This window comes from Phocoena phocoena, chromosome 2 (assembly GCF_963924675.1).
Source record: "Phocoena phocoena chromosome 2, mPhoPho1.1, whole genome shotgun sequence".
In the NCBI taxonomy this organism is placed as follows: Eukaryota; Metazoa; Chordata; class Mammalia; order Artiodactyla; family Phocoenidae; genus Phocoena; species Phocoena phocoena.
In genome coordinates this window covers 66,974,721-67,001,450 of record NC_089220.1, presented here as the reverse complement: position 1 = coordinate 67,001,450, position 26,730 = coordinate 66,974,721, and the positions used below count along the sequence as shown (strand labels likewise).

At 40.5% G+C, this 26,730-nt stretch overlaps 1 protein-coding gene across 1 annotated transcript; it reads left to right on the top strand.

Annotated features, from left to right (window-relative positions):
- The first annotated feature begins 6,628 nt into the window (after positions 1–6,628).
- On the top strand, positions 6,629–25,480 carry AP4S1 (adaptor related protein complex 4 subunit sigma 1). Its single transcript, XM_065872179.1, has 5 exons — positions 6,629–6,833; positions 9,436–9,522; positions 11,208–11,276; positions 15,319–15,330; positions 24,889–25,480. Exons 1-5 carry the CDS (start codon positions 6,696–6,698, stop codon positions 25,015–25,017), a joined length of 435 nt encoding a protein of 144 aa, XP_065728251.1. The 5' UTR covers positions 6,629–6,695; the 3' UTR covers positions 25,018–25,480.
- Positions 25,481–26,730: the final 1,250 nt, after the last annotated feature.

Genomic DNA, 26,730 nt, shown 5'->3' with positions numbered 1-26,730 from the left:
AAAAACTGTATTATTTCTTCATTTAATCTTTGCTACCACTTTGTCAGTTAGATATTATATAATATTATATAGTGCAAGGGCTGGGTGCCAAAGCCCCTTGGAGTTATAGCCAAAGGGCAGATACCAAAGATCAAGTTGTGGAACATCAAGATCAAGAGTGTAGAAATCCAAACCATTTCATTAAGCACCAAGACCCGAGCCGGAATGGGAGCCAAGGTACTGGACCAGTGGGACAAAGACCCAGGAAAGCCTGAGCTAGATTGTTTCAGCAGGATGTCCTTTTGATGAATTAAAAAATACATCCCTTTAGTGTCCTTTTGTAGAATCCAACCGGGGTCTTGTGAGTGGACCAGTTTCATTTAATGGTGCTGGAAGAGAATGGACACTACACTGCCTCTTGACATTTTGGAGTTCATTGATCACATTTATGTTTAAAAAATAGAGTTGCTACACATGCATGAATATTTACATGTAAATGTATAGAAAAGGTCTAGAAGGATATGCACTAAACATATTGAAAAACATTGGTTCAGTCTTTGGTAAGATGAACAGGATTTGCAGCAGGAGTTGGGATACCAGGGTATTTTCTATGTTTTTTTTGCTTGAATACTTTTGTTATTTTTATTTAAGGAAAATTTACTGCTAAACAGAAAAAGCTTTCATTCATTCAACAATTTTATTTATTTATTTTTAAATATATTTTGGCTGTGCTGCATGGCATACAGGATCTTCATTCCCTGCCCAGGGATCAAACCTGTGCCCCCTGCAGTGGAAGTTCAGAGTCTTAACCACTGGACCATCAGCAAAGTCCCTCAACAAACATTTACTGGATGTTCACTATATACTAGGCACAATGCAAATATCTGAAGTAAGATATAGACCCTACCCACAAGTTCATTGTCTGGTATAGTCTTTTTCAAATTTTGGGTCACAGTCCTTTAGCAGATTCTGAAATTAAAAATCATTGGGTCATATTGGATTATAACTCAAAGTATAAAATAAAATATCCATGGGTTAGTACTGATGTAAATAAATGGTTGAATAAATAAATAAATAGGTAGAATAGATCTCCTGTGCAGTAGAATTTCAACTAATTTTATGTAGATACTCCCACCTCAAGGAGATCAAACTAAAATCTCTACCCCTTAAACGTGGGCTGTACGTAATGAATTCCTTCCAACGAGTACAATATGGAAAGGGCAGGGGATGGGGTTAGGGAATAACTTTACAGTAAAGAAACCTGACAGAAACTACCTCAGCCAGGTGACCAAGGTAACATCAATAGTGATAGGTCATGTTGGTACTATGTGCCCTTGATAGGATGTGATGAAAATGGCACTTGACCTCTGTTGTTTTCCTCCCCAAAACCCATATACCCAGTCTAATCATGAGAAAAACATCAGACAAATCTCAATAGAAGGACATTTTATAAAATACCTGATCAGTGTTCTTTAAAACTGTCAAGGTCATCAAAAACAAGGAAAGTGTAAGAAACTGTCAAAGCCAAGTGCATTCCAAGGAGATGTGAAGATTAAATATAATATGGGATCCTATAACTGGAAAAGGACATTCAGTAAAATGTAAGGAAATCTGAATAAATATAGACTTCAGGTAATAATAATGTATCAATTCATTAATTGTAACATATGTACCATAATAACTAAGATGTTGATAATAGGGGAAACTGGGTGTGGAGTATATGAGAACACTCTATACTGTCCTTGCAATTTTTTCTGTAAATCTAAAACTATTCTAAAAAATAAAATCTATGGAATTAAAAAAAATATATCAGTGGGCCACAACTAGCATTTTTCCTCAATATTTTGTTGTGATGATTTTCAAATATACTACAAAGTTGAAAAGAATTTCACAGTGAATTCCCATATACTCACCACCTAAGTTCTACCATTAATCTTTTACTATATAGTCATCCGTCCCTCAGTATCCATGGGGGATTGGTTCTAGAGTTCCCACACATACCCAAATCGGTGCATGTTCAAGTTCCTTATGTAAAATGGCTTAGTGTTTGCATATAACCTACGCATATCCTTCCATATACTTTAAGATAACTTAAGCTAGAAATAACTCTAAATTACTTATAATATCTAATACAATGTAAATGCTATGGAAATAGTCGCCAGTGCACGGCATATTCAAGTTTTGCTTTTAGGAACATATTGGAATTTTTTTTCCCAAATATGTTCAATCCATGGTTGGTTGAATCTGTGGATATGGAACCCACAGATCTAGAGGGCCGACTGTACTTACTTTATCATATATCTAACCATCTATCCATCTGTCTACCCATCCATTAATTTATCTTAGTTTTTTTGGTGCATTTCAAGGTAAATTATAGGGAGTTCCCTGGTGGCCTAGTGGTTAGGATTCCGGGCTTTCTCTGCCTTGGCCCGGGTTTGATCCCTGGTTGGGGAACTGAGATCCTGCAAGCCAGGCAGCACAGCCCGCCCCCCCCCAAAAAAAAGTAAATTGTAGACATCAGTACATTTCCCCCCAGTACTTCAGCATGTATATCATTAACCAGAGTATTAGTTTCTTTTTATATAAAATTTACATTTGGTGAGTTTTGAAAAATCCATACATCTGTGTAATCCAAACCCCTCACAACTGCATTTTTTATAAAATGAAAGGTCATAGAAGACACTGGAGTACAATACACAAAGTATGGGCGAGTATTGTTTTATGAACTTCCATTCAGATATGTATGTACCTGTATACTGGGTCACAATGTAAAATATATCACAGCATAAAATATATCACAGTAAAACAGTGAAAATCACTGGTCTGGTTGGGGAGCTCAGAATGTAATCAAATAGTGATTATTTAGGGTGACAGGTTTTGTAAGATACGGTGATGGGTTCAAAGAAAAGATAGCCAACTTTTTGTGGTTAGAAAGAGGGATTGGGATAGGCAGGAAAGGCTTGTCTGAGGAAGAGGTGATATACTATCGTAATGACATTGGCCAACACTTACATAGCACTCACTTCATGCCAACTGCCAAACACTGTTCTAAGAATGTTACATATACTAACTACTCCTCACAACCTAGAAGGTCAGTACTAATATTATTCCCATTGTACCTCAGACTGAGTACAGGAAGATTAAGTAATTTTCCCAGTATCACAAGGCTAATAAGTAGTAGAGCCAAACAGTCAAGCTCTACCTAGTTCATGCTTTTGACTATTATACCTTACGAGTAGTATACAGGTTTTGGTGGAAATTGGCTTTGTAACTTGGGGGATTTTATTTCAGTCATTTTCATGGGGCAAAAACAAAGTTTTTGTCTGATATTCCCTGAGCGTGTGTGTGTGTGTGTGTATGTGTATGTGTGTGTGCGTGAGTTTTACAATATTATGGTTCTGGGGTACATAGAAAGCATTTAGAGCTAGAAAGGATGTTAGCCATCATCAAATAACATTTTCATTTCCAGAAACTTCCTACTCTACTGTTTTCGTGCAGTGAATTGTTTGGTATTTTCCATTCATTGTGCAGCAGCATTAGAAAAGATAATGTTGAGTTGATCATTCCCAAATATACCTGAAGTTGATGCTTCTTAAGCTTAAATGGACATTAATGACACTAATACACTGAGTGAGATAGAGGCAATGTGATAAAGACAGCATTATGAGTCAAGAGACCAGAATTCAGGACTTCACTCTGCATCTCAGATCACCAGTTTTCCCATCTACAAAATGGAGTGCACGTCAGAGATGACAGTTACAAGGTGCATATGTTGCCACACCCTGCTTCCTAACCCACAACTGACATTACTAATTATTCATGACATCATCTTGCTCTGAACCTGAAAACAGCTTCAGAATCCTTCCCAACACAGTGCTCAATGCAGTTAGTACAGTTAATCAAAGTTGGCACCCAAGTTGAAATCTATTTGTCATCTTTGGGTATGACAACCTATAAAGATTCTTCCAGTTCTAACTCCCAGAAATACACCATCAGAAGTATGAAAACTGTGCCCAATTCAATACTTACTTTAGTCTTTCCAGTCTGTCTTTTCTCTAAGCATTAAGTTTACATCACATAGGGGACTGGGATGCTGATCTGTTTATATTCTACTGTGAATCTACCCACCTCCCTAGTCTTGGCCTTTAGGCATCCTAGTGCCCTTTGTGTAATGTCTTCCCCAGTAAAGTTTCTTTTTTATTCTTCCTTGATTTTTCACACACATTCACACAAGTTCTTGGGTGTGGAATCTCCTGACTTCTTGGCAATCAAGACATCATTCCCAGCCCGTGTGTTGTTGAATGCAAAGAGTATATTAACAGAGGAAGTTCATATCTGCTCCCCGACCACTCCCAGCACTTGTCTAAGCATATTCCTTCTTATTGCCCTACCTCAGTTTCATAATTATTTGATCTCCCTCCTCCCTGGTAATTAGTAACCAGGATAGGTGCTTATGTCATTCATCTTCAGTTCTCAAACATGTACCTGTCTCTGAGTCTCCACATTGTATATTTTGGTGTTGTATATTTTATAATAGAAATACTTTACAGTTTTGTTTGTCCGCTTTATTACCACTGTGTAATCCTACAGTTGTAAATCGTGTAATTGTTTATGAACGTGCAAAAAAAATACTGTATTCAAGTCTTTAGATGCCTTCAGCTACTATTTTCAAGACTTGTGTCCTAATGAGTATCAGTTCAGCACGTCCTTGTTTGTCATCCTTGCTCTTGAAGTCAGTGGGAAGGAATGCTGTGCTTGTAAGGTGGAAACCAATTTGATCCCTTGGTGTAGCATCTCAGTGGGATCATTTTACATCTCATTTTACCACTTAATGCAACCAGGGCATTTAAAGGCAATGGTTTGGCCATGAGTACCTTTGAGACAATATTTTCTTTTACCTGGCAGTTGGAGTCCAGGGTATAGGATTGTCATTTCTAACTTTCATAAAGATGGTTTTAAAATAACTTTGCTGAAAGGGAATAAAGGAAAGGATGGTAATCTTAATTTATTAGTCATCTGCCATAATTTTTACTGGCAGTAGTTTGTAAGGAGGATAAAAGCAGGACTTAACACCAAACGATTAAATAACACAGAGTATGTTGCAATGCCACCTACAGTAGTGAGTTTACCTTCCTGGAAAAGGGAGTGAATGACCACAGGCCTCCCGCTGTGGCACAGCTGTCAAATCCCCGGCTGAGCTGGTCTAGATGACATCCTGTTCTGCACACCGACTGAACACAGTAGCCCCAGGCTTTGCCAGACTGGATCTGCCTCTAACCAGCTCTTAATGTTTGGAATTGTTATGAGATAACCGCCTGTCTGATAGGGTTTAGGAAATAAAAGATGAGCTAGGAAGGCAAAAAATAATATAAAAATATTATCTCATCATCTGTTGCAACTATTCTGTAAAATTATTCCGAGTTTTAAAATTTCGCTTAAGAACTATTGTTAACCTTGGTCTTTTGCACTGATTTTCAAAGATATTACAAAATGTGAATATGATATTGTAAGATTGGCCTGAGACAGCTCTGATGCTCATGATGGAAGAATTGGCCATTGGTCAATCTTGTGTGCTTTTGCATTGATTATTTCAAAAACTATATTAAGTATAAGAATAACAAACATGGGCTTCAGTACAGCTGAGTTTGAAATAGACCCACAAGCATGAATGAGGAGTAGGGGTGTCGTGGATCTGTGCATGCGCTTAGCCTCTGACCTGCATCTCACCCCTGACATACAGTAATCCAGGTATGCTGGGTGCCTTAACATCCGTAAAATTCAGTTTTCTTATCCTTAAAATGGGGATAACAGAAGTCCCTGCCTCAGAAAATTGTGAGAACTGAATAATATATGTAAGTTGCTCAGTACAGAACCTTATAGGACTTGTTACGGGGCCTTGTACGAGGACTTCGACAAATAGTTGATGTTACTACTGCTTTCAACACTAAGGAAAGAAGAGCTTCACTACACATCCTGTCTCCATTGTCCATAGAATAAATTTCATATTCCTTAACATAACTTCTAAAGCCAATTTTATCTTATGCGAGCAGCTCAATTTCCTGTGACCATTCTTCTTGCCCCCTGACCTGCAACCAAAGTGAACTTCCCAGAGCTTTCATACCCCTATTTTCTGTGCCTCAGAGTCTCTCCCTCTGGGTCATTCTTCAAGATCTTGCTTAAATGCCCCTTGTCTGGGAAGCCATTCCCAACTTTCCCATGATGCTCCTTGTCCCTCCCTTTTGTGCACCACAGAAGTATACCTGTCCCAGTTATAACTCGTCACCCTGTACTGCTGTTATTTGTTTACCTATCCAGTACCTTTGCTAGGTGTCATGATCTGAAGATCAGAAATCATTACTTCTTCATCCGTATTCTCCTTCTGGTGCTTGACCCATAGTTGGCACCCAACAAGATTGATGAAACAATTGAATGAATATGAGTAGAACTACTGTAGATACTCAAAAATGTTTTGGAGGATAACTAAGGAAAATTTATCTTTAGTTATTTATTAAAGTCTCATTTAGTTCACAGGAGTGAAGACCAATGTTATCAGAAGACGTTTTACTTCTGGTTCATCTACAGAACACATTTAATATGATTCTTGAGAAATTTGATCTTGCCTTTCTGTTGTTCTTTTATTCTTCAGGTTCTGGTTACAGCTACCCCTCGCCATAACTTTTGAACTATATTTGGAAAAATACTGGCCAGAAAAAAAAATGATAAAATTTTTCCTCATGGTGAATAAACAAGGGCAGACCCGACTTTCTAAGTACTATGAACATGTGGAGATTAATAAGCGTACGCTTCTGGAAACAGAAGTCATAAAGAGCTGTCTCTCTCGATCCAATGAACAAGTAAGTTTCTGATTCTCTTTGATCTCTGCATTCAACTCAGCAGTGGCAGATTTATTATTACTGAGTCGTGGGGGCCATCGTTTTCTTTGAACTACATTCTTTCAATAGCTATTAGGGAAAATTAACAAATGAAGTGAAATGAAGACTGCCGCATAGCTCTCTTTACATCCCCTTAAGGAAAATAAAAGCAAAGAAAATCAGGAAAAGTCTTGGGTTCATATTTAGGTCAGCATATTTGTCTTATTGCACTATGGAAGTGGCAGCTCAAATTTAAGCCTGCTAATAGACATACCTTTTTTTTTGTTCATATGAATTCAGCCCTTGGAACTCTTAGGAGTGCCTGTAGCAGACGGCTTTCTTTAAGCCAAAAGATGAAGGTCAGATGACCAGTATAGAGGGGAACAGTCAAGACCCACTTTGTGCCAGAGGATAATAACATGATTATCATGTGGAGTGCAGTTTTTTTCTGCTTATCACTTTTATAAATTTACCACCAACGTAATACTGGAACAAGTAATTTAAAAACAAAACAAATTTGTTTTGTACTTGTCTTATTATATAGATGGGAGAAATGGAAGTTAAAAAATTCATATGAAACAACAAATCTATCCATTCTGCCAAAATTGAGGTTAAATTAAATCGTTAAAATAATAGTAAACAGGAATTGTAAAAACTGAGTCTACTTTTACAAAGGACTTTAGTTGGAGAATTACTTAGTCTAGGCCCTAAACTTGGAATCCTTGGAAATCACTGAGCAAACTAATGCAAATTCAGAAGGCTTATTTAAATCACCCATTAATTTTGCTAGTTCTCTTTTTCACTGCATATGTAGAAAGGCTGCTCCTGGGAACCACTGGTAAGTCATAAAATATTAAGCTACATCAGTGCTCACAAGTTACGCATTAGAACTGTGTTTCCCTTGGCTTCTAAATTGATTTTCCAGTCAGAACATCTCAGAGTCCTCTTTGAATTACTACTTTGGACTGCCGTGGCACACACTGCTTTATGTAGTTGTCAAAAGAAAACAAAAACTATTAAAGGACTGTGTTAATAGCCACATCCTTTAAGTAAAGGTAAACAAACTGCAGAAGTATTTCTGTTTGAATCTTTCTACATAGGCACTCTACAATTTCATAGTTTTCACTGATAGGTTACCCTCTGAAATATATGCTTTGAAATGAACATACCATTAGATATTTTTGAAGCATTCTAAATTATCTTAGATTTTAAAGGGAACCCACTGGGCTTTTAGCATAATCAGGTACCAAAGTAACACAATCTCAGCTTTTTTAAAAATTTTATCCACAAAGGTGCTTGGATACCTTTTTTTTGAATGTCAGAAACTCCTGAGAGTCTTTGAAAAATGTTCCTCAGTTCTTTCAAATAGATTTTGTTTCCTTGAAAGATCTGACTGAACAGAAATAATACTGGATCTACAATGAACCAAAAGCTGCAGAATGGTCCTGGACTTAATACTTTTATCCTAATGTCAAATAAAAGCCTCAAACGCCTCCATTATATAGATCGTCAAATGGCTTTCCCGTGGAAGAAATGCCATAATCAAAACTTGCAGCTTCGGAAATTCCTTGGCGGTCTAGTGTTTAGGACTCTGTGCTTTCACTGCCAGGGATGCGGGTTCGATCCCTGGTTAGGGAGCTAAGATCCCACAAGCTGTGTAGCATGGCCAAAAAAAACCAAACCAAACCAAACCAAAACAAAACAAAACAACTTGCAGCTTCATTCCCAGGTACATTTGAACACCATAGAGCAACATATCCCAGTGCAAAAAGTCATACCGTTCTTGCTCAGTCACATTTGGTCAAGCGCACCCAAAAATCCAAAGGAAGGGCAACACTGTACCTTCAGCCTGCTGTCCAATTCCTGTCCACCCAGTGCCTTCCTCTCCCCCTTTGTACAATGGCTTTAGGAGAGAGATGAATGGGAAGGGAGTTGTTTCCTCCACTAGTCAGTAATGGTAAGCTAGTTATTAATTCCTATAAAGCAATATTTACAATGGGAGATTTTTGTCTAGTGTCTGCCACACAAAAGCCATCTTTAAATAATTTATAAAAAGAGCCTACATTGATTCTTCTCAAAAAGAAATCAAGATTTTTTCTTTTTTGCATGTGTGTATGCTCTGTATATTTGGCTCTTGAATGACTATCCGATAGTACAAACGGAATCTCTAATTGCTTCCAAAAGAGCCCAGGGGAGATGGAAAGAAGAAAATCTTCTTTATCATGTTGGCTTATTTTCACTTTTGGAGGCAGTCTAAAATGCTGATTATTTAGTAGCCTTTTCTTTGCTGGCTGAGTTCCACACAGAGCCAAGCAAAGGAATAAGAAGAAGTACAGGTGGGAACCCATGTGAACACTCAGACATTTTTCCAAGACCACTTCTCCACCTCCCACTAGAGATGCTTCCAAGCATTCCCCTGAGTACTGTGAGGAGGCGGCCAGCAAAGACTGTGTCACATCTTAATGTTGAATATTTCTAGGAATGTGTTGACAGATACTCAAATCAGAACCTAGAAATTATGCATGCCATTTTGAAGAAATCCCTGTCAGCCACAGGAATTAATGTCTAATTGTGTTTTGTCTAGTGCTCTTTCATTGAATATAAGGATTTTAAGCTGATATATCGGCAGTATGCAGCTCTCTTCATTGTGGTCGGAGTTAATGACACTGAGGTAAGATAATAGAAGAGCTTATGGAAAATACAAGAAAATTAGGAATAACAGTCTGATTTTTTTTTTAAATAAATTTATTTATTTAATTTTGGCTGCTTTGGGTCTTCACTGACACGTGCTGGCTTTTCTCTAGTTGCAGTGAGCGGGGGCTACTCTTTGTTGTGGTGCGTGAGCTTCTCATTGCAGTGGCTTCTCTTGTTGTGGAGCATGGGCTCTAGGCACGCGCGCTTCAGTAGTTGTGGCACGTGGGCTCAGTAGTTGTGGCTCACAAGCCCTAGAGCGCAGTCTTAGTAGTTGTGGCTCACGGACCTAGTTGCTCCGTGGCATGTGGGATCTTCCCAGACCAGAGCTCAAACCCGTGTCCCCTGCATCAGCAGGCGGATTCTCGACCACTACACCACCAGGGAAGCCCAACAGTCTGATTTTGATTCCTCCTTAAATTGACATTTTCTTCCCCACTTACCTCCATAACAATTATCTTGACTCTTGAAGGATATTGGTTTTTATCAAGGCTGGGGAAACTGTGTGGAAGAGATAAACCTAGGATATTTTTTGGATTAGATGAGCAATTTGTGGAGAAGCACAAAACCACAGAATGTCTTTCTCGACCCTAAGCAATACCAGTTTCCTGCCCTCATTCTGTGTGGCACAGTGGGGTAGTTTAGCCAAGGGTAGAGGCCAAACAACTGTGGCATTAAACATAGGCTGACATTTCAGAAGGCAGAGCAAACTGTAAATATGATTGTGTTGTAATTACATCTCATCAGATATAGTTCACCTTTTCAGAAATGGTGAGTCCCACATCAATAGCACCTTTGGCCATGGAATCCCTGAAAGGGTATTTAAGATCTAAAATACTTTGAAATCTCAGTTGATTGTTTTTTTATCCATGAACCAAACTTTGAGATGGTTTCCCCATCTTCACAGATGGAAAAGTGATGACATGAAGACCCTGGGGAAAAACAAAACAAAAAAAGAACCTGGCTTCAGCCAGTTGGTGATGAAGTCAGGGAGTAAACCTCAAAACTCTATAATCACCAGACACAATCTGGTTTCAATTCAGCTAGATTCATCATGGACTTTTCAAAAAATCTTAGAGGTTAAGGTTTTCTACATTTCCCCTATTGATAAGCTTCTTTTAAAGAAATAAGTCCTAGAATTATTCTGAATATTTGTCAATAGGAAGCTGCTTTGCTCACATTATCTGTTTACCAAATGCTCTAAAACCTGGTTGATGACTGGGCAGCTCCATGTCTGATTTCCCCAATAGGTCATATTAAAACTAACTGCACCCGGGAATTCCCTGGTGGCGCAGTGGTTAAGAATCCACTTGCCAATGTAGGGGACACGGGTTCGAGCTCTGGTCCGGGAAGATCCCACATGCCACGGAGCAACTAAGTCCGAGTGCCACAACTACTGAGCCTGCACTTTAGAGCCCATGAGCCACAACTACTGAGCCCGCATGCCACAACTACTGAAGCCCATGCACCTAGAGCCCGTGCTCCGCAACAAGAGAAGCCACCGCAATAAGAAGCCCGCACACCACAATGAAGAGTAGCCCCCATTCGCCGCAACTACAGAAAGCCCGCACACAGCAACAAAGACCCAACGCAGCCAAAAAATAAATATTTTTTTAATAAATAAATAAAAATAAAACTAACTGCACCCTTCCTTTTTTATTTCAGAATGAGATGGCAATTTATGAATTCATCCATAACTTCGTGGAAGTTTTAGATGACTACTTCAGCCGAGTGGTAAGTCTAATGACTAAAACATGGTTTTCGTCCTTAGCTCAATTTCCCAGAAATGGGTCTATGTCAAAAATATGTGTTAATGGGCCTCCCCGGTGGCGCAGTGGTTAAGAATCCACCTGCCAAGGCAGGGGACACGGGTTCGAGCCCTGGGCCAGGAAGATCCCACATGCCACGGAGCAAAGCCTGTGCACCACAACTACTGAGCCCACGTGCCACAGCTACTAAAGCCTGCACACCTAGTAGAGCCCGTGCTCCACAGCAAGAGAAGCCACCACAATGAGGAGCCCCCGGTCACCACAACTGGAGAAAGTCCACGTGCAGCAACAAAGACCCAACATAGCCAAAAATAAATAAATAAATAAATTTATATATTTAAAAAAAATGTGTTAATATAGAGCTTTAATGTGTAAAACTTAAAAATCAAATGACGCCAAATTTTCATTACCTTTCCTTCTAGCTCATCCAACGTGTTAGAAACCTACGTGTGTCTTAGATCTTTATAAAGAACCAGTTCTACAAGACTAAGAACCTCTTGTGTCTTTCTCTCAATTAAGATATTTTGCTATCGAACTTCCTCTCTCTTCTCTTCTTTCTTCTGCTTCCCCTCCTAGGACACCAGGACCCTTTTAGTTTAAGAATCATTTCCATCCAAACCCTTGCTTTGAGGATCAAAACCAAGTCCCCTTAAGGAATACATGAGTTCCTTTCCGGCAGTCCTTTAACAGTTGTACTGAAATGTAATTTAATAACATACAGTTCACCCATTTAAAGTGTATAGTTTTTAGTATGTACCCAGAGTTGTGTAACCATCACCACAATCAAGTTTAAAATATTTCATCACCCCAGAAAGAAACACCATACCATTTAGCATTTCTCTCCCAATTATCCCCTCCACCTGCTCCAAGCACTAGGCAATCTTCAGTCTACTTTCTGTCTCTATAGGTTTGCCTGTTATAGACATTTTATATAAATAGAATTATATAAAGTACAATAAAATATGGTCTTTTGTGACTGGCTTTTTTAATTTAGCATGTTTTTTGGTTATGCTGATCACGTTGTAACATATATCAGTACTTCTTTTTTTATATAAATTTATTTATTTATGGCTGCATTTGGTCTTTGTTGCCATGCACGGGCTTTCTCTAGTTGTGGCGAGCTGGGGCTACTCTTCGTTGTGGTGCGCAGACTTCTCATTGCGGTGGCTTCTCTTGTTGTGGAGCCACAACTCTTCGTTGTGGAGCACGGGCTCTAGGTGCACGGGTTTCAGTCCGGCAGGCGGACTCTCAACCACTGCGCCACCAGGGAAGCCCTGGCAGACTTCTTTACAGGGCAATCGACTAGCCTGTTTTCATTGCCTTAGTGCAGTTTGTTCTTAGAGTGTGGTTCCTGGACCAGCAGCATAATTATTACCTGGGAACTTGTTAGAAGTATAAACTCTTGGCCTACCCCAGACTACTGAATCAGAAACTCTGGGTTGAGGCACAGCAAACTGTGTTTTAACAAGCCTTCCATGTGATTCTGATGCATGCTTAAGTTTGAGAACCACTGCCTTAATGCATGAGGCTTGCTGTCAGCTATTTCCTAATTCAGCGGTTGGAGCTGGGCAGCTGCCTAGTGGCCTGCGACATGGTAGTGCCTCTAGCTAGGAAGGGATTGGTGCCCTCCAAAGCTGAAAGAGCAAGAGGTCTGGCCATTCCAGAGACTGGCCTTGCAGGGACAGGGGGCATTGGGTCTGGTTTTAAAATCCATCTTCTTGGGCTTCCCTGGTAGCGTGGTGGTTGAGAGTCCGCCTGCTGATGCAGGGGACACGGGTTCGTGCCCCGGTCCGGGAGGATCCCACATGCCATGGAGTGGCTAGGCCCGTGAGCCATGGCCGCTGAGCCTGCACGTCCGGAGCCTGTGCTCCGCAACGGGAGAGGCCACAACAGTGAGAGGCCCGCATACCGCAAAAAAAAAAAAAATCCACCTTCTTACTGATTGCTTGGGGAGAGCACTATAGACCAGCACTTTCTGTCCAATAGAACTTTCTGCAGTGATAGAAATGTTCTCTATCTGTGCCATCCAATGTGGTAGGTGCTAAGCCACATGTACCTCTTGAATATTTGAAATGTGATTAGTGTAAATGAGGAATTGAAATTATAATTTTATTTAATTTTAATTGATTTAAATCACCACGTGAGGCAGGTGGTTACCATACGGACAGCATAGCTGTAGTTCCGGCTTATCTCCTGATGACCACTTTCTTAGACAGACTGGTTGCAAGTCAGGGTCTGTGATTCAGAGCTGGCCATGGTTAGTCACTTTAAGGGAACACCTATCAAGAAGAATATAATTTCCCAAAATAGCAATGTTTTAAACCTGGGAGAATAAAGCGTGGGTACAGGCACTATCATTGCTAAGGTTTTAAAAATTATTATATTCGGTAACTAAGAATACATAGCAGGTTGCTGAATTTTAGCTGTTATTCTAGGGAGAGAGTCAGTGACCACATAAACCACAGAAGTAAAGATTAGAATTTAATTTAAGCCAGGTGATTATACAGGACTTGGAGAGTACTAAGGGATGACCCGGTTTAGGATGACAGTAGCAAAAAGAAGAAAAAGAGGAGAGAGAAGAGAACCCTGGGAAAGAAAATAGAATCTGTCCCACTCATGGAGAATGCCTTGTCATCTAAGATTTATTTTTAGGTTTGTGAGTTTTAAACAGTTTTTCTGGGGCTATTTTTAATCTTAGAGTTTCCAAATCTTAAATTTGGAGATCAATCTCATGCTGTCTGAGCTGAAAGAAGCATCTTAACATCACGTTTCAAAACAGAAAGCCAGCCCAGTTAGCTTCAAAAGAGGCAGTTTTGCAAGAGATGAGGGCTTTTGCTGTTGAGGAAGTGGGATCAGAGTTGTCAGTGCTGCAGTTGACAAACCTTAAGTCCTTTCAAAGATGAATTTAGCGCTTTCATCTTTTCTCCATCTATGACTTTTTCAGGACATAAACTTGTTCATTAAAAAAAATTAAAAATACATATGAGCAAAAAGAAAGGGTAGATCATCAGTGAGCATGCCGTTTATTGATACATACTGTTAGGTACATTGCCTTTTAGGCTTTATGTATCTGTATCTAACTATATCTATATCTGTCTACATATATACAGGGGATAATGCTGTATATACCATTTTATGACTAGCTTTTTTATTTTTATTTATTTTTGGCTGTGTTGGGTCTTTGTTGCTGTGCACGGGCTTTCTCTAGCTGCGGTGAGCAGGGGCTACTCTTCGTTGCGGTGCATGGGCTTCTCATTGCGGTGGCTTCTCTTGTTGTGGAGCACGGGCTCTAGGTGCGTGGGCTTCAGTAGCTGTGGCTCGTGGGCTCTAGAGTGCAGCCTCAGTAGTTGTGGCGCACGGGCCTAGTTGCTCCGCGGCATGTGGGATCTTCCCGGACCAGGGCTCGAACCTGTGTCCCCTGCATTGGCAGGCAGATTCTTATCCACTGCGCCACCAGGAAAGCCCCAGACTAACTTTTTTATTTAACAGTATGTCGGGACTTACGTACCTATGTCATCATTTGTGGATTTGCTATAATTTATTTAAGTAGTCCCCCCTTGATAGACACTTAGCTTGTTTTCAGCAATTTGCTACTATAAATAACATTACCCTGAATATGCTGTCACACATCATTGTGCCGTTATTTAACTGTTCCCTTAGGAGAGACTTCTAGAAGTAAAACTGATGGATTCAAACTTTGTGCACATTATTACGATTTTGTATATACCTATCAAATTACCTATGATCTGTAAAGGTTGAATTAGTTTATTCCCTCTACACTCTAAAGGTGAATTGTTCTAGCCTATAAAAGTTCTCTAAACTGCAGCCTATTTCGTTTTTTTAAATCACTGTCCCAAACTCAGGGCCTTCCCGCACTCAGGCTTCTCCCTACAGAGCAGCCTCTCCCACCTGCTTTCAGGCTGGCAACCAGAGCAGGCGCTGTCTCTGCTAAGTGCATTGTGTCCCAGTGTCTCCTTCTCATCCTTGGACTCTTTTCTCTTTTCCAGAGTGAATTAGATGTATCCTTTTTCAATGCTGTGAACCAAGTTTTCCATAGTACTTGGCAAAGAACAGGCTAGTCTTGATCAGGTAAGTGCCATGGAGCAGGAAACCAATTCAGCCAAATCCAGAATTCAGAAAGCTAATCATCAGCCGCTCTGACAAGACAGCCGGAGGTACAGGTGCTTTGCAGAAACCCTCCACCCTTTTTCACAAAGACGATTCTTGTACTTTTCAGACAGGGCAATGCTATGGTGTAGTTAATAATCACTCTTATATATTAATTTAACTTTTGCATATGAATAGACTTTTGCAGAATTTAAATAACACAGCCAGAAAGTGCTTGGGCCTCCTAGAGAGAATGGATTTCCATAGCTCTAGGTATAAATCTCCAGAAATTCCCCACATGATCAGAAGAAGGCCTTCAGGGATGATAAACTGGAAGGTTAAAGAAATTGCCTGGCTTGTATTCATCTCCTTTTATAGCAGAGGAAGCTCTCCTTTTCTTCTCTTCTCCTTTTTAAATCAAAGTATCCAAGGGCCCCAAGAACAAGCATGATTTACTTAGAATGTTGCAGGCCTGCAGATTTGGGCAGGAGCCCACTGGGCTTTGTGTCAGTGCTCTGGAGGCAAGTTGTCTTTTAAGTTAATCTTTACTTCGGAAATCTGCTTACCACTTGAACGCAATAAATAGGTGTCCTTTGAGAAAACATCAGGCTTGAATCTGAAATAGTAACATTAATTATAACAAATATATATTAATTATAACATGTTTACGTGTGTGTATACACACATGCACATACACACACACACACACACACACACACATACACACACACACACATACACTCACACATACACATTAGATACCTATGCCCAGAAATAGTATGCCAGTATATTCTGGGGAAATGGCCATTTACCTTTTACTATTGATAGAAAATGTCATGTTGATAAACTTGATTTGCAGGCTGTATTTGAAGCCTCTTTAAATCAGTTGGGGAAATCTGAGTGCCCTCTAGTGGTGAGTGACCTAAATCTGTGGTCCTTTTGACCTAGGAGACCCAAGACCAGGCTGTATATTAGGGTGTATTTTTATTCAGCATGTCACATTCCATTTTAACTAAGTCCTTTAAAGCAATTCAAAATAAATCTCTTCCTCCTTGTACAGGGTAATAAGAAAAATGACTTTTGATTTAAGAAGTCATCAGGAAGACAGCAAAAGCTAATAGACATTTTACTGGGAATATAGATACCCAAGTTTTGCTTTCATTGCTGCTACCAACTGTCTGTGTGTATCAGACAAGACACATAACCCCCTCATCTCAGAATGATAGAATTAAACTAGAAGAGCCTTAACACCCTCTCAGCCTTAATGTTTGATGTTGCCATGACTAGGTAACTGAGCTATCTTACACCTAGAACAGGATGGGAAAGTCTTATAAGTCTAGATATTCAGAGAAGTAAAGTGAATCAGATATAGTAGGATGTGTATTATAGTTGGACTCAGTGTGTTGATGTGTCTTATATACTGACTAGGTGTTTATTAAAAGTAGAGATGGGTTTGTCTTTGTATCCCTCTAGTGTATGGCATAGGTCCATGTAATGAACTCCAGCATTCTTGTTTGAATTTAATTTTCACACCAAAGCACACAATTTTCATCCTTACCCTGCATTTTACTTAGTTTCATTTTTGCCTTCTTTTCCTCTCTGATCAACTTATATATTCCTGTTCTTGGGAAATAACTTAGGCACATCCACCTGACAGATTAGGAATTTTGCATAATTTAGAGAAGGGAACTAAATCTCTGCTGACCTGGAAGTGTATGTCTGTGCTCAAGCTGTAAATTCACGTGGCCCTCTCATGGTCTAAAAGTGCAGCAGGGGGCAGGGCAGGCAGGGCATGGGGCACCTCTCTTCTATTGAGATTCTGAAAGAGTTTCCACCCTCAGCCATCTGAAAAAGGTCAAATTACAAACCCACGACTCTATTCTGTCTCATACATAGTTTTTGTTTTTTTGGCCGGGCTGCGCAGCTTGCAGGATCTTAGTTCCCCGACCAGGGATTGAACCCAGGCCCCGGCAATGGAAGCTCGGAGTCCTAACCACTGGACCTCCAGGGAATTCCCCACAGTTCTGTTTAACTGTCACGTGGAAGAAGTCCAGGGAAAACTTTACACATCAGTTTCTTAACAGTAAGACAAGGGAGCCTTTTAGAGGTGTGGCCTCACAGACAGACCGCATCACCACCCGGTAGCATGTAACCAGGAACCTGCCAGAGCAGCTAACATTGTGCCAGGGAAGCTTCCTTAGGCCTTGAAAGGTTGGACCAGCAGCTGATATAATTGCAACTTGGAACCGATTCTCCCAACACTCAAGAGCACATAACCTTTGTGTTTGCTCAGATTAAGGAAGCCTTCCACATCCGTCTGCTTGGAACAGACACGATTTAAGGCTCAGTCTTGTTGCAGCAACAGGAAGGTGGGAGTCCAAACCTTATGGAACTCCCAAGAAGCCCTTTACTCGCAGTCTTTCTCAAGAGACTTTACCACCCTGAAGCCTTTTAAGAAGGGAGCAGTTTTCCAGAGCCTGTAGGGTTAGACATTGGGAAATTCAATGCATTGTTTACATTTTTCCCTAGTATGGGCTTGTTCTACTTCTAAGAAGACTAACGTCACAGAGCAAGGCAGATGGGTTATTAAAAAGAAATGACATAAGCTCAGGAAATCAGGACAGAAATTCTGGTTTGTTGAAAACCCTTCTACTAAGTGGAAACTCTCTGTTGCAGAGCAGTCTCAAGTGGGGCGGCCTGTACCCCGGGGACTAAGCACATCAGGACCTAAACCATTCACGTGCGCTGAAGCAGCCCTGGCACCCTCTTTACATTCCACTTCACCCGCAGGGCTGAAATGTTGCCTGAGGACTTCTGTCGGGAAAGTTTGCCCTTCCTCATACTTTGGTAGACTTAAGACTTCAAATTCCACGAATTAAGATAGTTTTTAGGAACGAACGGATGAGCTTCTCAACATGTGCTCAGCTCCAGAGCCCCAGGTTTGCCGAATTCTCCAGACAATTCAAAGGAGCAATCGAATCCCCTTCTGCTAAATAGTCAGAGGATGGCACCCATGAACAGCGCTGTGTAGAAGTCCAATTCCTCCCCAGTTCAGTGCACAGCTAATGTATGTGAAGGCACCAAAACCCTTGACACCCCTTTTGGTATTTGGTGGCCTTAAAAAGGCTTAAAGACTTGGTTAATTTTGGCTAGAATGGAATGCAGCAGTACTGTCTTCAGACCCAGACAACCAGGGTCCCCTTCCTGGGCCCTGTGCTTTAGAGGACCCTACTCTAGCTCTCCTTCAGCAGCACCCCTCTCCATGGGGTAAGGATGCTTACCCAGAGCCGGCAGGGCCCCCCATCCACTCCTTGACCACCCTCCAGCACCTGGGTCCCCAGAATTTAGCGGGTACCTGGTCATCCCAGTGCCTGCTGCCAGGGCCTATGCAGGTCTCTTTACCACCCCAGGACTGGAGGCAGGAATAATAGAGAGGCTGGGATGGTAAGGGGGGTATTCCACATGCATGCCTGGGAGGAAAAGCCAGGAACAAGCTGGGGTTTCTATTTATATTCTTGTGCCCCCTCCCTGACAAATATAGGATAGCTCTAGAATCCAGAATGTTTTCTTCATTCAAAAATATCTTAAAAAAAAATCTTTAGAACACTCATGTTTTTACTTTGTAAGTCCTTAAAGTCCAAAAGCTTGAGCAATTAATTCTAGAGCCTAAAAGCTCATATGCGTAATGTGAAACATGCTCTCTTTACTGAAGTTGAGGGTGGGCGAGTAGGAAGGGCCTCCATCCTCTTGCACTCTCTATGACTCAGCTAGTTATCTACCAGGGTGTGCCCTGGAAGACTAAAAGCACCCAGCCAGCAGTAAGAGCACCGCTAAGATTTGCAGCCAGGCCCTCATCAGGCCCCAGGCCCAGTAGGGGGACGTCTATTTGTCGTTCCTTCATTACTTTCCTAAAATCCCAAACACCTTGAGAGGTCCAGAAACTAGAACAGGGCTTCTCCAAATAGGAGATAATTTCAGCCTGACTTAGTGAGAAATCACAAAAGTAACTGTTCAACTAGGGGCTATGGAAATACTGACAAGAGGACCAAAGATATTCTCTAGGGAAACCATCCAACACTGAAGTGGCAGCTTCTAGAGGAACTGAAATTTTCTCGATGCTCTCTCAGAAAGTTAAAATAATTAATTGTTATTACAAAAGGATTTCTTTTGAGGTATGGTGGAGCATGTGACTACATCAGGAGTAGCTTGATCATATCAGAAAGGAGTAAACTAGCTTTCCTCTCCCCGAAGGTTACTTTTGGAGTCATAGGGTTTGACTGCTTTGGAGTTGGAAGAAAACTACACAATCATCAAGTTAAAATCTCACTTTTTAGACAAAGAGGCTGAGGCTCAGAGACCGATACCAGTTCTGTCCCAGAGTAGCTCTATGGATTGATTGTTCCAAACTACAGAGCTACTTTGGCACAGAGCTGGTACTGGTTTCCAGAGCCTTTGATTCTAGGGCGACAAATGTGATTTAAGATTAAATTTGACATACTTTTTGAAAATTCATAATCATCTGGAGTAGATTGTAGCAAATTAGTCTCTAAGAAAACATTTATAAAGTGCCTGGCACCATGCTGTCTTGGTGTTTCCTGAATTAGGGAAGAAGTTTTAGAGAAACCCTGGTCTTCGGTTGGAGGAGTCATAAATATTGAAAAATTTTGAAGCGAATACCTGAATGTCTTGATAAGAGCATGCTTTCCAAAAGTGACGTTCACGTCAGAGATTTCTAAACATCTTTTCCTTTTGAAAATATGTCCATTGAAGCAGGGCTGCAAGAGAAGAGAGCAGGCCCCTGGGCCCAAGGGAATGTGTGCAGCTGGTCCAGTCTTTGGGAAGGGCAGGCAAGGAGGGGTAAGGGGACCACAGCCCTCACCAGCATGAGAGTTCTAGTCGAGTCATGAGTGATGAGTCTCAGAATTATGAAGTCTCCAAGAGAGTCAGCCATTCACCTGGGAAAGGGATGTGAAAGTTCCAGATGAAACAGTTCTGCCTTCCAGGCCATTTTGGCCCTCCCTAGCCTTAGCCATCTCTCTATATCCTTCAAGTGTGTTTCTGAGTCCTTTAGGTGCCATATTCATCCCCTGCTATTCCTCCTATCCCTCCCTCCAGGTCCCTCTGCCTTACCCCCACTCCTTCTGTTCTAGGCTTCTGGGTTCTGTTTTACTCAGGAATAGTGGCAGCAAGCTATGAGAAGCAACAGAGAATCTGGGGAAAAAAAACAAGAGAATGACAGGCTCATTGACCCCAGTGCTGACTGGTATTTGTGTAATTTTACATAAACCTATATAAACTTAAAAAAAATTACACTGGGATGTCTTTGTTGCTCTCAGAATATGAATGGATCTTTCAGGAAAACCTACTTAACAACAACAATAAAAAAACACTCCTTGGGGCTTCCCTGGTGGCGCAGTGGTTGAGAATCTGCCTGCCAATGCAGGGGACACGGGTTCGAGCCCTGGTCTGGGAAGATCCCACATGCCGTGGAGCAACTAGGCCCGTGAGCCACAACTGCTGAGCCTGCGCGTCTGGAGCCTGTGCTCCGCAACAAGAGAGGCCGCCATAGTGAAGAGGCCCATGCACCGCGATGAAGAGTGGCCCCCGCTCGCCGCAACTGGAGAAAGCCCTCACACAGAAACGAAGACCCAACACAGCCAAAAATAAATATAAAAATAAATGAATAAATAAAAGATTACTATTAATAAAAACAACAAAAAAACCCCACTCCTTTTCAGTGACCTAATTAACTAAAGGCCATACTAAGCCTAAAAGTGAACACAAGACTATTACCAGGAGAGTATATCCAGAACTATGCAGAATCTTCATGATAATCTTCCATACAGTAGCATGTGATTTTCAGTGGGAAATGTGAACACATTGGCCCTTTGCAACTTATCTAATTCCGTGGGCAATTGAGTTAAAGTATAAAAAAAAGAGAACACGTTTTTTCCCCACCGTACTTAAAGAACTTTTTTTTCTTTCTTTCTCTCTCTCTCTCTCGCTACGTTGGGTCTTCATTGCTGTGTGCGAGCTTTCTCTAGTTGGGGTGAGCGGGGGCTACTCTTCGTTGCAGAGCACAGGTTCTAGGCACGTAGGCTTCAGTAGTTGTGGCTCTCGGGCTCTAGAGTACAGGCTCAGTAGTTGTGGCGCACGGGCTTAGATGCTTATGGCGTGTGGGATCTTCCCCGGCCAGGGATCAAACCTGTCCTGTGTCCCCTGCATTGGCAGGTGGATTCTTAATTACTGCACCACCAGGGAAGTCCGAGCTAGGATCTTAAAAAAAAAACAAAAGAAAAGAAGTCAAATAAGAAGACAAGGGATCTGAGGCCAAAATCTAGAATTAGAAAGTTTAGTTTCTAGGCTGGGCTCTTCCTTGGAATTGCTTTTGAGGTCCCATTAGAATGTATGCTGCTCAGTTTTCTCTTATTAAAGGAGAACTAGACCACCACAGTGGTGTTAAAATACCATGATGAAAAAGTGCTTTATGATCCAGAGATCAAAATTCCAATGTATGAACCAGAAACATTTCAATCACTCTAATTAAAAAATTGATTTCAAGTGGCACTAATATTACTGAGGTCCTACTCTATTCAGCTCCAATCCACATTACATAGAAATTCAGAAAGGCTCTAGGTTTCCGGGTTGGGAGAAAGTGGGGCTTTATGAATCTGTTCTTTAAGAGGCTCTTTCTAGTTCATATCAGCTCCAACCTTAGGGTGCCCATGAAGGTAAACAAGTTTCCTCAAGGATCTTTAAGTCAGTTGAATTCAGTAAAACCTAAGGTTGGACCCTCTTAAACTAGTCATTCTCAGCTCATCACCTTAATAGACCAACAGCTTGTGCCTTTCTTGCTTCCTCCTATTCCAAATGTCAGGGCTAAAGTGTGTTTGCCTCTGCTTATTGCCACGGGACTTGGCATATAGGGCATTTTTTGGTCCCCGCTCACCTGGCTTGTAGCCCAAATGCCATTACTCTTGGCTTTTCCAGTGAGCACAAGTAACTCGTTAACCAAATCAAGATGTGAACAACAGCTGGATTCTTATTTTCAAGGAGCCACATGATTCCAAGGGGAAATCAGTTTTCAGGCTTTTGCCTCACATTGGATTTGGTCTGTGGTTTCCCTTTACAGTGCCAGAAAGTTGCATGATTATTAGAGGTTTCAGCCAGATACTCAGATAGACAGGCAGTCACATGCCCACAGTACCAAATGCCCTTACTGAGCAATTCATGTTTCCAGGATGTTGGGAAATTCAGGCTTGCTGAAGGACCTTGTCCTTGCATTGTGAGGATGTCAGTGGTTGATATGATTCAGCAGTAAATTCTAATCTGAATTGCAAAACATTGAGCTCGTTGTTCAAGGGGACATCTGAATTGCTGACCATATTCTTGCCAAAGATGGAGCAGTCTTCAGAGCAGCCTGATCCCTGCATCGATTCAAATAGAATAGATTAAAATGAGATCTCCTTCTACCTCAGAATCACCCTGGATGGGTTGACATTTTCAAAGGCACTAGGCTTTAAACAACAAGGTCCTATTGTATAGCACAGAGAACTATATTCAATATCCTATGATAAACCATAATGGAAAAGAATATTTTAAAACAGAATGTATATATATGTGTATAACTGAATCACTTTGCTGTAATGCCCACAACACTGTAAATCAACTATACTTAAAACAAAACAAAAAACCTTGACACCAAAAAAAAAAAAAAAAGGCACTAGGCTTTCATTGCCCTTAGTGAATACAACAGGGGGATCCTACAGGGCATTTTTTTCATGCAGTCACCTGTGCTTCCCAGCTCTGCCTTCCTTTATACCTGGCTGTCATTCCTACCTTGTTCTGGCTTCTGGGTCTAGTGAAGAGGATTAAGTCAAGCGCCTAATATTCCAGTCCCAATTTGGCCATGGACAAAGCAATCATCCATCTAATTGGAAGATATTATTAATAGGTATAACAGAGTAAAGCTTTTTTTTTTCTGGGTCACTTTAGGACAGTCCCCATGGGCTCCTGAAAAAGTTTATTCTGCTGGAGAACTATTTGCACAGAGCTTAATGAGGTATTAACACAGAGCCTAATAGAAACGGAAAAGTCATTCACAGGATTGTCTCATTCTCTATAGATGTACTTTACTAGACAAATACAATAGACTTGAACGTCTGGAATTATTGGGAAGAAAAATCAGGTGGTAATGGCTCATTTTACAAAGATTCACTAATTATGAACTCCCGTAGTGCATTTAATCACTCACTTGTTGAATGAAGTTTGTCTATTTGAAACAATCCGTCAGCTGTTTTTTGTTTTGTTCTGTTTTTTTCTAAACAGACCAGGATTGTGCTCTTTAGTGATGGAAACTTTAGTAAAGCATAGAATTTAGAAACGTTCAACTATTATCATCTTCACTCTCAAGAGTTTCTCTCTTCCAGAACAGGTCAGTTCTCTCTTCCAGTTCAATTTCACAAAAGAAAAGTTAGGTACTCAAATGAAGGGACTATTGGAGGAAGGACTTGGCTCTAATTAGCTAGACATCATAGTCTAACAGTGTTTTCTTCTTCTCCCATGCCCTGTACTAACTTTCCAATAAGAACGTCAGTAATCTAAAGTGGCTCCATAATTCTCAAATGAGTATTTTTAGAATGCTCCATTTATAAGAGGTACTCTCTTGAAAATCGGAATTTTTATCTCCTTGGGAATTAAGTCAGCATTGCCTTTTCTTCATTCATTTCTCCTCGTGGTTATTTTTTTCTTTTAGCCTGTCTGACACAAAAGATGCTCAAGGTGCAGTATTGTAAAGGCATTTGTTTTGGGGTGGAGGTTTGAGGGTGGAGGGAGGATGTATACTCAGCAGCCTCAGGCCTCTCCCGGGAAGCCTGGAAGCAGAGCAGTTAAGCCCAAACTTTCGGTTTAAATTCCAGCTCTGACAACTACTAGCTATGTGACTGTAGGCAATGGCTTTGCGCCTGTTTGTTCCTGTGTAAAATGAGGATAATGTTAGCATGTACATCACCGAGTCGTAGAGAAGACTGAAATAATACATGTAAAATACTCAACACAATGCCTGGAACATAATGAGGATTCAATAAGTCATGGCTATTACTGTTGTTATTATTGTCTGGGAAGACCTTGTTCTTGAGGTCAGGTCACACTCTTACCAAAATTTACTTGCTTTGTTCTCCAGCTCTTAGTAGAGATTCCGTCTCACTCTGGCTAAAAGGTATAGCTGTTCCATTTCTATGTCTATTGTCCAGTTAGTTAGCCTAGCCAAGGTGAAATTAGGTATATATGTGTATATGAAGGTAATAATTTCTAATATAAATACCAATTTTAATTTCAGGAATTCTGTTTAAAAAAAAACAAAACCTTCATGCTTAGACTAACTTACACTGGAAAAATTCCAGGCAAAGTTATAAGTTATTATTTACTGAATGTTAACATTTTTATAACTAATTTCCTTAATATGACCCTAGATAATGTTTAATTTGGATAAAGTACACATCATTTTGGATGAGATGGTGTTAAATGGCTGCATTGTGGAGACGAATCGGGCAAGAATTCTTGCCCCTTTACTAATTCTTGATAAGATGTCAGACAGTTGAAAACAGAAAGGCTCTGCCAGACAACATCGACTTACAGGAAATGAGGACACCATGGAATACCTCTCAGCATCACTAGCCCAAAAGATTCTGGAAGACCAAACACTGCAAAATGGGCTGTCCTTCCAAAAACATTTAAAATAGGTGTTTCCCACAGTTCCTAAACGGAAAACAAAACTTTATTTTAAAACATGATGCACAAAGAAAATGTTTCTCTAAACGGAGACAAGTTTTATTTTCTGAACGTAAGCATTTTTTTCTCACTTGTTTAGATTTTGTGGAGTACTGAGGGAAACTCTTTTGGTCTCTGCCTCGCTTTGCAAAGGGATAAATTCAGGAACAGCATCATGGGGTGGGAAGAAAATGCGGCACCTCTCTATTGGCCAATAAACTTTTAAAATTGACTTGAACATGCAGAGCACTTTGAATAATACTGTTTTCTGAATGCTATCTTTTTCTTTAAAAAGTCAAAATGTGTGTACCTAATGAAAATTGCAGAATCAAATATTCTTTGCCAGTTTCTAAAAGCCTGATATCCATTTTATGGGTACTTGGCAATTACAAAGACATCATGTAATTAACTCTATAGAGAATGTTACTACCTAATAATGAATCGCTAAGACAACCATTATAGCTATCCTATATGCCATATTGTAAAGAGTTAGTCTTATTAGTAAACTTATTTGCAAATGAAATTTAGTTCGAAGTTTAAAAATAGAATGCAAGAGAATATCTCTGTTCAGGTTGCCATGAAATGACTCCGTCTTCCCCTCCCTTTTATTCCTTCAACCCCTTCTCCTGGAATGTGTTGAAGCAAAGAAAACTGCTAAGTCACTATAGAAGAGCAATGCTCTGATCCTCCCAAACCTTTCTGTATATATGCTTTTGCTTCGTAACAGCAGGAGATACAGAGCTGTCTTAAGTAAAAGCATGTTCATGTTAGCGTAGGAGGGCAAGTACATTGGAGGACACAAATATAGTCTTGATACCTGAAGACATTGGAATTCCATCCTATGGAATTCCAAGAGTTCTTTCACCTACAACACTCTGTCCTCCAAAAGAGGACGTAAATGGGCATTCTAGGCAGTAATTCATTCAGTACTGTTTGATTTCTCTCCCTGTCTCGTGTGTGTGTGTATATAAGAGGGATTTTGTTTAAATTCTCTATGTGTTTCTAAAACTTCACTTACATATTTCAAAGTTTGCATCTACCAGGCAACCAATCAATAATGGACTCCAAAAGCAAACCTTAGTTGTTTTGGACTCATTCAGGAAGGCAGAGGAAAGGCTTCTGACCTGCCAGAACAGTGAATGGCATGCATTAAGTAGCCAAGGTCTGGGGAAAGCCCAGTCTAGATCAAAGTGCTTTGGAGGTCTTTCTGAGACATAATTAGTTGGGAAACACTGGCCTAGTTGGTAGGCACTTAATCAGTAGCACATTCGGGTAACTGCTGAAACTGGTACACCAGAAGTAACTAGGGAGTGAATAAAATTAATTTTGGGGTCACACCAAAATAGCATTCAAATAACATCTTGGCACAGATTTTAGTACCTTGAGAGAATAACGATTAAAAAAAATACTAGGTAGATACCACTGGAAAAAATACTCCAGAGGCTAGTGTATGTGAAGACCCAAGTAGATGTCTCACAGTACTTGACTTATACACGAAGTGAACTCTAATGTGACACTGTTGTGTGACAGGCTGTGTCATCATC

Bases quoted from the DNA above. Each gene is read 5' to 3' on its own strand.
- AP4S1 (XM_065872179.1), top strand. From the start codon at position 6,696: ATGATAAAATTTTTCCTCATGGTGAATAAACAAGGGCAGACCCGACTT. The intron at 6,834-9,435 runs GTAAGTTTCTGA...TGTTTTGTCTAG, and splicing joins TCTCTCGATCCAATGAACAA to TGCTCTTTCATTGAATATAA. The intron at 9,523-11,207 runs GTAAGATAATAG...TTTTTATTTCAG, and splicing joins TCGGAGTTAATGACACTGAG to AATGAGATGGCAATTTATGA.